Source organism: Neofelis nebulosa, chromosome 4, assembly GCF_028018385.1.
Source record: "Neofelis nebulosa isolate mNeoNeb1 chromosome 4, mNeoNeb1.pri, whole genome shotgun sequence".
In the NCBI taxonomy this organism is placed as follows: domain Eukaryota; kingdom Metazoa; phylum Chordata; class Mammalia; order Carnivora; family Felidae; genus Neofelis; species Neofelis nebulosa.
In genome coordinates, this window is record NC_080785.1 from 168,335,340 (window position 1) to 168,348,410 (window position 13,071).

A 13,071-nucleotide genomic window follows, 5' to 3' on the forward strand; every position below is an offset into this window, starting at 1 on the left:
AGGAGACCACGGCAGGCAGGCCATTGGAGTGGAAGGGAGCGGGGCTGTCGCCGCGGGGCACCCATGTGCCTGGCAGCCCCACGTAGGCGGACGTCATCCGGATCACTCCCTGCGGCCCTGAGAGACAACAGTGATCTTCATTCGCAGATGAGGAAATTGAGGCTCAGAGGGGCGCTTGGCTGGGACATGGCAACCCAGACCGAAAGTTCTTACCTATCTGCCGATCGGGCTGTCTTCATCTCTGGTTGAGGGCACCCCAAGATGAGGGGCTGGGGCCAGATCGCGCTCTGAGGTGCCCCAACAGGACAGGAGGGAAGTGTTCCCGGGGAACAGCTCCAAGCAGCCCCCAGGGACCAGGAGGAGCGCTCAGGCCAGGCCTCAGAGGAACTTGAACGCCAGGCTGAGAAGCTGGCGAAGGGAGCCACAGGCAGCATTAGAGTATTAGAGGCCCGTGTTGGAAGCTGGGCATTCAATGCCCGGGAGGAAGGAGAGTTGGAGGGGTGATCCTGGGAGACCAGGAAGGAGGCAGGTGACAGAGGCCTGCAGATGAGGGTCTGGAGGGTCTGGATCGGGGAGAAATGGGGCCTCTGAGCCCCAGAAGCAGGACAAACCTCAGCCCAGCCTCTGTGGGAGCCAGGTGGCTCTGAGGGACAGTGAAACAGTGGCCACGTTTCCAAGGGGAGCAGGAAGCATCCACCTCAGTCAGAGCCATGGAGACGATGAGTCAATGAGGATCCAGAAGCCAAAAGCCCGAGGGGCCTGTAGGCTTCAGCCGACCATCTGCTCACACACCTCATGATGGGGAGCTCACCACCTATCAAACACCATTTACCCTCCCACTGTTCTGGCCCCAGAGAGTCCCTTCTTGTGGGACCTTGGTGTCGACCTTCCCATCAAGGGGCACCTTCCTCTAATGGGCTTTTTGGAGCCTGGGGCTGTCGTGCCCCACCCCTTAGCCCAGCTGCTGCACCTGACAGTCCAGTCTCCGAGATGAGCCTCTGCCCTCCGTCCTGTTTTTCAGGAGCTATCTTGTTGCCTTAAACCGGACACACGGACACCAAACGCACAGGCACTTCAGAAAGGCAAACATTTATTCTCAGCGACAACTCCTACCAGAGGAAGATAGACGTTTCCGACAACAAAACCACCAACCCGGCTCCGAAGCCCCCTTTGTTCACCCCTCCATTCAAATGGGCCCCCAGTCTTACAGCTGCCATCCCCCGACCCAGACCTAGCGGGGTCTTCACTTCCTCTCCTCTCTCGCTCTGTTCTGCGGCCCCTGCCGGGCGAAGCCCCTCAGGTGGGGGCAGGGTCTCCAGGTACATTCCCACTGCCCCCCCGGCTGCTGCCTCAGACGTCTCCTTGTCGGAGATGCCGTCTTCCTCCCAGCAACAGCCCCACTCTAGCGTGGGGCCCCACCAACCCACCCCCGCCCCCGCCGGCCCCTTCTGCTCCCCCAGCCCCTCATGTGCACTTCTGCCAACGGCCCCCTCCCTTTGCTCCCCGGGTGACCTCCACTCTGCCCGGCTCTTGCCCAGCTCCTGGCTCCGGGGTGACCCTGGGGCGCAGGGGCCCCCCGGAGGCAGACCCCACCCCACGGCGCCCCCGCCGCCCGGCGGCTCCCCGGTGCGCCGGCAGGGGCGCGTGTGCGCGGGGCGGGGGTCGGCGCGGCGGTGACCTTGGCCGGGCGCGGGTCCCCGGGGAGGGGCGGAGCGCGGCGCCCGGCGGGCGGGGACGGGCGGGGACGGGCGCGGGCGCGGCGGCGGCGGCGGCGGCGGCGGCTCGGGCGGGCGGGCGGCGGGCGCGCGGGGGGCGGCGGCGCCCGAGCGGACACGAGCCGGCCAGCAGCAGCCGCGGCGGCGCCGCAGGACGAGCGCCCAGGTAGGCGGCCGGGGCGGGGGGCCGGGGCGCCGGGCCCCGCCGCCCCCCCCACGCGCGCGCCCCTCCTTTGTCCGAGCCCCACCCTCCCGGCCGCGGGGCCGGGCCCTCCTCCTCCCGGCGGCCCCCCCCCACCGGAGCCCCCTCCCCAGATCCGAGGGGCCCTGGCCCTCGGCGCGCCCACCTTGGACAGCTCCCCTTCCGCGCCCTCCCGCCCCCGCGGTACTTGCCGGGCGCCCCTCGGCCAAGCCGGCCCCTCCCCCAGGTCCAGCGCGGGCCCCCTCTCTGGGTGGGTCGGTCCCGCTCAGTCAGAGCCCCCTCCGCGCGGGGCCAGTTGGGCCCTGGGCCCGTCTTCCCGCGGAGCACCGGCTCAGCTTCCCGCCCCTCGGCCGAACCAAGCCCCTCGCCCGGGAGCCCCTCCCCTGGTCGGGCCCTTCCCCCACCACTGAGATCCTCCGCTGGCCAAGGGGAGCCCCGTGGGCCGGTCCCCTGAGTGTGCCTCCCCTCCCTCAGGCCCCCTGTCATCCAACCCCTAGGTCCCTAAGCCAGACCCCTCCCCCCATTTGGTTGAGCCCTGCTGCGTGCGTGTGTGTGTGTGTGTGTGTGTGTGTGTGTGTGTGTGTGTTCTGTGCCCTCCCCTGGGCCCCGGCCTGTTCTCCTGGCCCCAGGAGTGTTGGGGAGGGCTGCCTTGCACAGGAGGAGGTCTGTGTAGCCAACCAGGGCCCAGTTCAAATCCTGCTCTGCTCTGTGACCTTGAGCTAGTCCCCTCCCCCCCCACCCCTGGAGCCTCCTGCCGTGCCCCCTACCCCCACCCCGCAGGAGGAGGAAGAGGGTGAGATTCAAACAGCACAAGGTAGGTGCCTGGCGCGGGTTATTGAATGGGGGCTCCTACTCCGGGGTCGCAGGGCCCTTTCTAGAGGACACCATGCTGAGGGGCCTGGAGTCCTGCCAGGGGGTCTGCACCCGGAGCAGGACAAGGGCGGTCTGGGTCTCCCAGCCAGTCATGGCGGTGCCTGGCTGCACACTCACATGCCCTCTTCTCTGGGTGCCCACCCGGGGAAGGGCAGTGCCTGCCGAGCTGGCCGGTGCCCCTCGCCACCCCCCTCCCCCGCCGCCGGCTCCCAATGGTGAGAATTGCTGTGCACATCACCCCATGCCTATCCGGTCTACTAGGAGGTAGTACTGGGAAGCCTGTAGAGGCAGGCCTGGCACGTGAGTGGGGTATGTGTCTGCTGTTACTTTTATCGTTCTGTCTCTGGCGAACCTGGTACCTGTGATCCTTCAGAACCTGCCCTGAGCCCTGGTGATTGACGGTTATGACTGCTCATCTTTACCCGGAGCCCCCGTGTGCCGGGAGCCTGGCCATGGGCTTTATCCGGCTCCCACAGTGCTCGCCCCAGCAACCTGTGGAGCAGGCAGCGTGCCTGCTCACATTCACAGAGGACAAAACCACGGCTTGGGGGCCCCAGCTGACCTTCCCGGGTTCTCACCACCTGGTCTTACACCCCTACACACCCGAGGGAGGTGACTTGGTCCAGGTGCGATCTTACGTCTCCTCTCTCCCACTGCGGACCTACCTCTGTACTCAGGGACCCTCAGAGACAGCTGGGAAGAAAGAAGGGAAGGGGTGTCCTGTTTTTCCTAAGTAAGGACACAGGCTGGGGACAGGCCTTCTGCTATCCCACCCCCAGCCCAGGGCTCTCCCCCCACCTCCATCCTTTCAGGGATTGTTGTGCTGTGTGAGCTCCTGAGGCCACTGGACCTCTCTGACTACAGGTGCAGAGAGAGATGATAGGGGGATGCCCTTTCAGGAGGTTCTGTTCCTACAGACAACAGCAGACCCGAACCGGAGGCCAGGACAGGCCAGACTATCCTCTGGGTGCAGAGTGCAGGAAGGGGGGACCTTTCTCTCTGGGCTCAGTTTAGTTTTCTCACCTCCAATCTGGGCTGCTATCAGAAATCAGGGCCACGATTTGCAAGATTGTGACTCTTGGACCTCCAGCATCAGGACCGCACTTACGGGATAAGAGGGGAGCGGCTTTACAGTGCAAGTTCCCTGGGCCACCAGGTTTGTCACTTCCGGGCCCAAGAGGACAGGCCTGTTAAAGACACGCGGTTCCTGTGAGCTTCAGGGACCTCTGGGCTGGGGGAAGGGCAGGAAGCCTGTGGTTGTCGGAGAGAGGCACCAGTTCACCCACCTCACAGAAGAGGACACTGAGGCTCAGGGTCACAGAGCCAGGTCTGCTGGCTTCTAAGAACTCACGGCCGTACTAGGAAGGGAAGGAGAAGCCAGGGCAGCCTGGGGGAGGGGGACGTGCAGGTGGGGAAAGAGGTTTGTGCACTGCACGCCGCATCCCTGCACCTCTTCCAGCCCAGGGTCCCCTGGGAAGGAGCTTGGGCCCCAGGTTGTGTCGGGGCTGGGAAGCGAGCGAAGGAGGCTGGCTCCAAGCCTGCCTGCAGGCTAGAGTTGCCAAGTCAGCCAAATCAACCAGAGGGCCTTCCCAGGATGCGGGAGAAGCGCCGTCTCCTCTGAGAAGCTGCCCCTTGTACTGTATCACCTCACCCCCAGGGGCCCAGAGCTGTCCCCCTCCTGCCTGTGGCCGTTTGTGCCTGACACTCCTCTCTGTGCAGGGTCGGTCTGGGGTTCTAGCAGCTGGCACGAGCCCTCCCGGCCCTGACCCCCACCCACCGCGTGGAAGATGCCTGAACAGAGCAACGACTACCGAGTGGTGGTGTTCGGGGCGGGCGGCGTGGGCAAGAGCTCGCTGGTGCTTCGCTTCGTCAAGGGCACGTTCCGGGACACCTACATCCCCACCATCGAGGACACCTACCGGCAGGTGATCAGCTGCGACAAGAGCGTATGCACGCTGCAGATCACCGACACCACGGGCAGCCACCAGTTCCCGGCCATGCAGCGGCTGTCCATCTCCAAGGGCCACGCCTTCATCCTGGTCTACTCCATCACCAGCAAGCAGTCGCTGGAGGAGCTGGGGCCCATCTACAAGCTCATCGTGCAGATCAAGGGCAGCGTAGAGGACATCCCCGTCATGCTGGTGGGCAACAAGTGCGATGAGACACAGCGGGAGGTAGACACCCGCGAGGCCCAGGCCGTGGCCCAGGAGTGGAAGTGCGCCTTCATGGAGACGTCGGCCAAGATGAACTACAACGTCAAGGAGCTTTTCCAGGAGCTGCTGACGCTGGAGACGCGCCGAAACATGAGCCTGAACATCGACGGCAAGCGCTCCAGCAAACAGAAGAGGACAGACCGCGTCAAGGGCAAATGCGTCCTCATGTGAGCCCGGAACGCCCGCCACCAGCCGGTCCAAGCCTCTCCCAAAGCCCCTGCTCCTCCTCCTCCTCCTCCTCCTCCTCCTCCTCCAGCCCTCTGCTCCCGTCCCTCGATCCTCCCCGCCATCCTCCCCCTTCTCCTTCTCTCTCCCTCTCATCTCTCTTCTTCCCTTCCTTCATCCAACACCTCTGCGGGGGGGAAACCGAGGCCCCAGTGAGCCCACGGCAGGTCTGGGGCTCCAACCTGGCTCTGCCGCACGGCTCTGCCTTCCCTCCTTCTCTGCCCCCCAGCCCTGTCTGCACCCCCCAAAGCCAAGTGCTGGAGGTGGCCCCTGGATCCGCACATGAGAAAATGGGGAAGCTGCCCGTCCCCGCTGAGCCTGAGGACGCCAGGTCTCCCCTGTCTCTGCCCATCTCTGTCTCTTTCCCTTGGGTGCCCCGAGCCAGACCTGTGTCTCCCCCATTAGATCACTGTGACCTTGCTGGGGGCGGGGGGGAGAGTTGAAATGCACATGGACCTCAGAGTTCGGTTCCTCCTTTTTGGTGTTTAATATACACTGCCCCTGCTCCACCCTTCGTGACTTCTGGCCTGTGCCCCCACCCCAGGTCCCAGATCAGTCCTCACCTCTGTCCCCACAGCCTCGGTTTGGGGGTGGGGGCGGGGGGGGGAGGCTTGCAGGATGGGTCTCAGGCCACCAGGCAATAACCGCAGAGCCTGCGACAGCACCCCGCCAGCCTGGAGTCCCACTGCTCGCCCAGCCTGAGGTGAGGCTGGGGTGCAGGCAGGGGAGGCCTAGGACTGGCCCATGGCCACAGCACAACCCAAGGGGACTGTCCAGCGTGAATATGGAGGGTGTCCCCAGACAACGGCCCACAGACTGGCACAGTGTGTCACCACCGAGCCTCAGGCAGGGGGACATGGGGTGCTGGGGAGGCGGTACCCGGGGCCCCATCCAGGGGCAGGCGGCTGGACCCAGCACCAGCAGGATCTGAGGGGGCTCAAGGCAGAGTCTGTCTCCCACCAGCTGTGCCCCAGAGAGAGGAGGTCTGCCCACGAAGGCGTGTCTCCTGGGGTCAGGGCTTTACCTCCACCAGGAGACTCTGAGTGCTCCAGACCGTCTAGATAACGCCACACTCATGGGACCCCGTGGGACTGTGTCTGACAAGCCATGAAGTGGGCTGTAGGCCTGGGGGGGGGGGTGCGGTGACCATGGGTGGTGCATTTGTGCAACTTGGCGTGGACAGGCAGATGGCTTGTGTCTACGCGTACACTCGTGTGTGTTTGTGTGTGTGTGTGTGGCTGTCATTCGGGTAGGGTGTTACTGTGATAGTCTGTGTATGTAATGATGGTGTAGGCTACACGTAGGGGTGGGCAGTGCAATCGTCCATAGGAGTGGATATTTGTGTTGGTGGGAACCTTTGTACCAGCGTAAGTGTGATTGTAAGTGACCGTATTTGGGGGAGCGGGGGACGTGGTTCATAAGAGAGTATCTGTAAACTGTTTCGTTCTGCCTGAGGAACACGAGGCCTGTCTGACTTTGTAGCAAGGTGGCTCTCGGCTCGAACTCTGTATCAGTCAGATGATGCTGCCTAACAAACACATGGCCACAAATCAGCAACTTGAAACAACACACGTTTATCACCTCCATCCCTGTGGGTCAGGAGCCTGGGGGTGGCTCACCTCGTCTCCTACTCGGGACCTCACGAGGCTGCGATCGGAGCACAGGCTGGCTGCAGTCTCATCTGAAGGCTGAGTGGGGAACCGTGCGCTCCCAAGCTCACACGGCTGTTGGCAACATTCAGTCTTCTGCTGTCGCGGGACCAAGGGGCTCAGTGGCTCGCTGGACGACAGCCAGAGCCACCCTCGGCTCCTCGCCACATGGGTCTCAACCTGGGGTTGCTGGCAGTGTTGGGACTGACCTGTGTGTGTGTGCGCACGTGTGAGAGAGAAAGGCCCTGTGGCTGGACAGTCGTGCGACCACGTGGGGACTGTTCGTAGGCAAGAGGGACTGTTCGTGTCCATCTTGGTAGCAGCGTGTTTGACTTTCCCTGTGTCCGTGTGACTCCACAAATGTTTACTGAGCACACTGTGTAGAGAGGGAGGGAGTGTGTGTGTGCATGTGTGTGTCACCACCTGGCACGTGGACGGGCCCTTGGAAGAGCTGGCAGCATCCTGCCTGGGCACAGCTGGGCTCCTTCATCCTGTGGCGGGTCCAGGGCCCATCAGCATCTGGTGATGCTCCCCCCACCCCCACCCTGGGAGCTTTTCCTGGGCCTTGCCGGGCAGGTGTCTGCAGCCCTTTCTCAGGGACACACCCTGATAGCACAATCTCCCTGAGGCCCCGCCCACCTCCAGGCCTTTCCCACCCCAGGCACTGGTTCCCTGGGGAGAGGGATCCTGCAGCAGGAGGGGTAGGAGCCTGCGCCTGCTGCTGGCCCTTCCTGCCTGGGCATCCCTTGTCCTGGGGACCGTGCCAGGTCATGCTTGCTGTGGTTCCACCCCTGCCCCTTCTCCCCCCCGCATGTGGGTGCCCCCTGCCCCCCATTGTGGGGTCTGTGTAGCATTTGCTCTAGAAATAGTCTTCCTGCAATAAAGAAGTCGATCCTGCATTCCCCATCAGTGTCCTTTCTTTGCGGGGGGGGGGGGGGAGGCAGCCCTGCAAAAGATGGGAAACGTGAAGGATGGGGGCAAGTGAGGAGGAGGAGGTGAGGGATGAAGGATGGAGGAGGTGGGGGATGGGGGTGAAGGGTGGGGACAAAGGAAGGGGCTGTGGGAAGAGGTCGAACGTTTGCCACGAAGACAGTTCAGCATTCCCCCCGGGGGGCCCCCCCACAAGAGACCTCACAGGCGCTGCTGGAGCCCATCCTCACTGCAGCCACTTGTGAGGAATGAGCAGGTGCATTGAGCCGCCTTTCACACGGGGAGGAATCCGCAGGGCCCCAGCTTCCCCATCTGCTAAATGTTGGCCTGGGGCAGAGCTTGCAAACTTACGAGCAGGGGCAAGATGAGGGTGAGAAGACTGAGGCACTCGCTAGGAGCACAGAACTTGAGGGGGGGATGCCAAGAACTCAGCCATGGAGATACATATGTCAAAGCAGTATTTAATGCAAAGGAAACCGTGGTGAAAACATACCGATGTTTTAAATAAAGACAGGATCTGTCAGGGCCTGGGAGAAGCAAAGCTCCTGGCTGGTCCAAGTGCAACGTCAGATCTTGTCTTTCCTAAAATTTTGGTATTTTGTTCTTCCTGGATCATTTCTGCATTTATTTTGAATTTTTAAACTATTGCAGTAGCATAGTATTTATCTTGATAGCAGGGTTTTGGTTTGTTTTTCATGGGGCCCCTTTAGGCTTTGGATTTGAGGAAAGTGCTTGCCTCACCGCAGTCCCGGTCCTGCTCTGTCTTTAGGGCCACATGATGATGCCCTTGAGTGAAGCAAGCTCAGCCATGTCACCCAAGTGGCCCAGGAATGGCCAGACCTTCCTTCTGATCTTTCAAGGGTGCCTGGAAATCCAGATTTCTTCTTGTGAAACGTCCTTATTTTTAAATGTTGGCAACAAACTTACATTTTTAAAGCACTTTGGGGCCACATCTCATCCGAGGGCCACCAATCTGTGACCCTTGTTTAGGTAACAATTCCTTTGTGGAGATGTGGACTGTGGAGTGAGAGGCTGGGTCCCAGGCACTTGGTTCTCTCTGTGCACTGCAAAGGATGATCGGGAGGTTCCTGCAGGGAGGACAGGAGCCCTGTGGGGGCTCAGCTGGGAGGCCAGAGGCTCAGATCACAGAATGTCAGCTTTGCAGAAAGTTCTAGAAGTCCCAGAATCTGGAGGTCCATCATCCCCTGTGAGAAATTCTCCCCTCCGTGATTGCTGGATAATTTTGGAGACAAACCACACGTGTTTCAACATCACCGGGGGAGCTTATGAAAAATACACATTCCCTCCCCCCCACCAAAAATAAAAATGCACATTCCAGGGGGCCAGTTCTTACAGGATTCTGTATCATTCAATGTGGGTGGGTGCCTAGGAAGGTGCTTATTTATTTATTTTATTATTATTATTTTTTTAATCTTTATTTTTTTATTTTTGAGAGAGAGAGAGAGAGAGTGAGCGGGGGAGGAACACAGAGAGGGAGACACAGAATCCTAAGCAAGCTGCAGTTTCTCTGAGCTGTCAGCACAGAGCCCAGCATGGGGCTCGGGCTCACGGACTGTGAGATCACGACCCCAGCTGAAGTCAGCCTAAGTCAGACGTTTAACCGACTAAGCCACCCAGGTGCCCCAGCTGCTTTTTTAGATCCAGGCCCAGGAGTTAGGAAATTGAGAAACCCTGGAAATTATGAGATAGGCTTAGGCAAATGACCTTGGGTTTAACTTCGCTGAGACTCAGTTACCGCCGCTGTAAAACGCAGACAATGTAATTTCACCTCTTAGCCTTATGCAGAAGATTCAAAATAAGGGAGCAGTTATTACTGTCCTGCTGGTTAGGAAGCGATACACTTCTCCCTCAAGTGAGGCTAGGATGTTGGATTCGAACTCGCAGCCCCGCTGGGGATTCAAATTCTCGAAGCGCCTCGCACCCGGCTTACGTCATCGAGTCACCTCTGGAAATCCGCTGGTCGTCAGCAGTGGAGTCCACCACAGCGGGACTATTTGCATATTAGCATAGCGCCGCCCCCCACGCCGTGCTCTTCGTTCGCGGGTGGCCAGCGGCGGTGCCATTCAGCGCTCCGCCTTCTGGCCCCGCCCACATCGCGGGCACCGCCCCCTCGCCTGCGCGCAGCCTACCCCGCTGCCTGCCCTGCGCCCCGCCCCGGCCGGGGCCTCCCGCCGCCGAGGCTCTCGATTGGCCGAGCTGGCTGCCAGTGCCCGCCCCCCCGGGAGTAGGCCCCGCCCCGCGGTGGGAGCGGGCGCTCGCCGGCTAGGCAGCGGGTTCGGCTGCGCGGCGGGGCTGAGGCGGCCGCGGCGGCCGGAGCGCAGGTAAGGGCGCTCGCGACCGCGGGCCGGGCCGGGTTCCGCCGCCCTCGCCTCGGGCCCGGGGGACAGGGTGCGGCCGGGGAGGAGGGCTGGCGGGGGCGGCCAGCCCAGGGAGGGCGCTCCGATTTGGCTGCGGACCGAGTTAGGGGTCGGAGTCAGCTGAGGAAGGAGCTTGGGCCGGGGTTCCGGGCTGGAGTTGGGGGTCGCGGTCAGTGAGGAAGGGGCTGGGGTAGGGGTGCTGGCCAGAGCTGGGGGGTCGTGTTCAGTGAGGAAGGGGCTGGGGGTGGGGGTCCTGGCCAGAGTTGGGGGTCGCGGACCGTGAGGAAGGGGCTGGGATGGGGGTCCTGGCCAGAGTTGGGGGTCGTGTTCAGTGAGGAAGGGGCTGGGGTGGGGGTCCTGGGCAGAGTTGGGGGTCGCGGTCAGTGAGATAGGGGCTGGGGTGGGGGTCCTGGCCAGTGTTGGGGGTCGCGGACCGTGAGAAAGGGGCTGGGGTGGGGGTCCTGGCCAGAGTTGGGGGTCGTGTTCAGTGAGGAAGGGGCTGGGGTGGGGGTCCTGGGCAGAGTTGGGGGTCGCGGACCGTGAGGAAGGGGCTGGGATGGGGGTCCTGGCCAGAGTTGGGGGTCGTGTTCAGTGAGGAAGGGGCTGGGGTGGGGGTCCTGGCCAGAGTTGGGGGTCGTGGACAGTGAGGAAGGGGCTGGGTCCGGGGGTCCTGGCCAGAGTTGGGGGTCACGGTCAGTGAGATAGGGGATGGGGTGGGGGTCCTGGCCAGAGTTGAGGGTCACAGTCAGTGAGATAGGGGTTGGGGTGGGGGTCCTGGCCAGAGCTGGGGGTCGCGGACCGTGAGGAAGGGGCTGGGGTGGGGGTCCTGGCCAGAGTTGGGGGTCGTGGACAGTGAGGAAGGGGCTGGGGTGGGGGTCCTGGCTGGAGTTGGGGAGTCGTGTTCAGTGAGGAAGGGGCTGGGTCCGGGGGTCTAGGCTGGGGTTGGGGGTCGCGGTCAATGAGGAAGGGGCTGGGGCCAGGGCCCCGGCTGGAGTTGGGGGTCAGAGTCAGCAGAGGAGGGTCTGGGGCTGTAATTAGGGTCTGGGCTTGGATTGGGTTGGAGGTCCTCTGAGGAGGGGGGTGGGGGTGGAGTTGGGGGCTGGGCCAGCGGGGGAAGGGGATCAGGGCTAGAGGTGGAGGTTATCTGAACCGGGGCTGGGAGCGGAGTTGCGGACCGGGGGAGGGGTGATTGAGGAGTCCCTGGTGAGGGTCAGCTCAGAAAGGGGGCACCGGGAGGGGAGGGCTGAGGCATGAGGGTAAGGCCGGCCACTTTGAGTAGGAGTCCCAGGGCCGTGGGGACCCATGCTGGAGGCATAGAGGGCTGGGAAGCCTGTGCAGGTGTTTGGGGGGGGGGTGTGACTAGTCAGGAAGAAATGGGGGGTCTTGGTCAGTTACTAGTATCGTGGAGGCCACTCGCCCCCTACTTTTGGGAGGCTGACCATTTGGTGTAGAAGGTGGGGAGGCAGAGACCCTGTGGCAGCAGTGAGCAGGAGGAGACATGGGCCCAGCATACTTTGGGGGGGCTGCTCCTAGGACGTAGGGTGTAAGGAGAATGAATGTCCTGGAAGCAGAAAGGCTCGTGTCGGGGACTGAATATTTCAGGAATTGTTGGGCTCAGGAGTCGAGGAACCAAGGTGGGAGTTTTGGGGACGATGGTATTGACGGATGTGGGGATGTGGGTGGCACTTTGTTTTTCCTGGGAGGCGGGGGTTGCTAGGGGCTGCAAGGTGGGTGGGAGAAGGCAGGCGTGAGGACGCGCGGCTCGGAGGCTCCCATTGCTGCTAGGGGTCCAGGATGCAGTTCAGAAACGTGTCCCGTCGGATGCTGAGGTCTTGCAGAAATGCGGAGTGGAGGGGGCTCGGGAAGGCCGGCCCGCGGTGCCCCCCTCAGCTCCAGCTGCTCCGGGAGTCTGGCTTGCTTGTCCGTGAAATGGGTGTAAGAAAGCAGCAGGAGGCACCTCACAGGGCTGCTGGGGGATCAGAAGAGGGAAGGTGCCACCCAGCACGCTCCTGGCACGTGGCGAGGGGACGTGAGACATCGATAATAATGTTCTAAATTAAGGCTTTTTTGGGAGGGGGGGAAGGTGGGTGGATAGAATTACTGGGTTGTCACAGAGGGTGGGGGAGGGAAGGAATCAGCTGGAGCTTGACTCTAGTCCTTCAGCCTTGGGGTGCAGTTGACAGTCACCCCTGGAGCTGTAAGACAGAATTTCCGGAGGGGAAAGAAAGGTCCGTGTCGTTAAAAGTGAGGAAAGAACGAAAAAGGAAGAAGGTTCTGACACCAGGAGATTCAGAAGGTTTGTCCAGAAACAGACACATCCACTTAAGAGAAGGCTGCACGGGTCATTCTGATTTAGGGGTACCCCCCCCCAGAGCCATTCCAACGTGTACCCCAGGGGTCGCAATTATATGCTCTTGACCCGGGTCTCTCCACTCGGCATCGCCGACACTGGGGCAGGGGCACTCTCTGGGGGTGTCCTGGGTGCTGTGGGGACTGAGCGGCGCCCCTGGTCCCCACCTGCTCCATTCCAGGAGCGCCCCAAGTCGTGACAACCACAGACGTCCCCAGACGTCCCACTGCCCCCTGGGCACAGAATCACCCCAGGTGGAGACCCAAGTTAGTTTCCCTTTTAAAGCCCACACGTCGTCACCTTTGATCCTTAGGAAGTGCAGCCGTTCAGATTTGGGGTCGCCTTTAGATCACCTAGTGCTCTCGTTTTGAGTGGAAAACTGCAGTTAGAGGCTTTTAGAAATGCTGGCTTCTTTCTCAGTGCGTCTTTTGTGTGACTTTCCAACCCTTGCTACCGTGATTTTATACACGGGACGAATGGATACGTCGCAGGCATTGAGAGGCACCGGCGTGTTCGAGTCGTTTCCCCCGTTTTTA

At 61.8% G+C, this 13,071-nt stretch overlaps 2 protein-coding genes across 3 annotated transcripts in view; both read left to right on the forward strand.

The window, feature by feature from the left end:
- Nucleotides 1–1,766: 1,766 nt before the first annotated feature.
- DIRAS1 (DIRAS family GTPase 1) lies at nucleotides 1,767–7,776 on the forward strand. 2 transcript variants are annotated; one of them, XM_058728429.1, is made up of 2 exons: nucleotides 1,767–1,881; nucleotides 4,510–7,776. In XM_058728429.1, exon 2 carries the CDS (start codon nucleotides 4,578–4,580, stop codon nucleotides 5,172–5,174), a length of 597 nt encoding a protein of 198 aa, XP_058584412.1. In that variant the 5' UTR covers nucleotides 1,767–1,881; nucleotides 4,510–4,577; the 3' UTR covers nucleotides 5,175–7,776. The 2 variants fall into 2 exon arrangements, with proteins under 2 accessions (XP_058584412.1, XP_058584413.1); XM_058728430.1 differs by lacking the exon at nucleotides 1,767–1,881 and adding an exon at nucleotides 1,942–2,731.
- Nucleotides 7,777–10,057: 2,281 nt separating this feature from the next.
- Nucleotides 10,058–13,071, forward strand: part of GNG7 (G protein subunit gamma 7) — a 119,373-nt gene continuing 116,359 nt past the window's right edge. Inside the window, exon 1 of the mRNA XM_058728431.1 lies at nucleotides 10,058–10,149. The gene's annotated coding sequence lies outside the window, so the exon portion shown is untranslated. The remainder of the gene's footprint in view (nucleotides 10,150–13,071) is intronic.

What these genes read in the sequence shown, in the direction of transcription:
- DIRAS1 (XM_058728429.1), top strand. Translation starts at nt 4,578, where the DNA reads ATGCCTGAACAGAGCAACGACTACCGAGTGGTGGTGTTCGGGGCGGGC.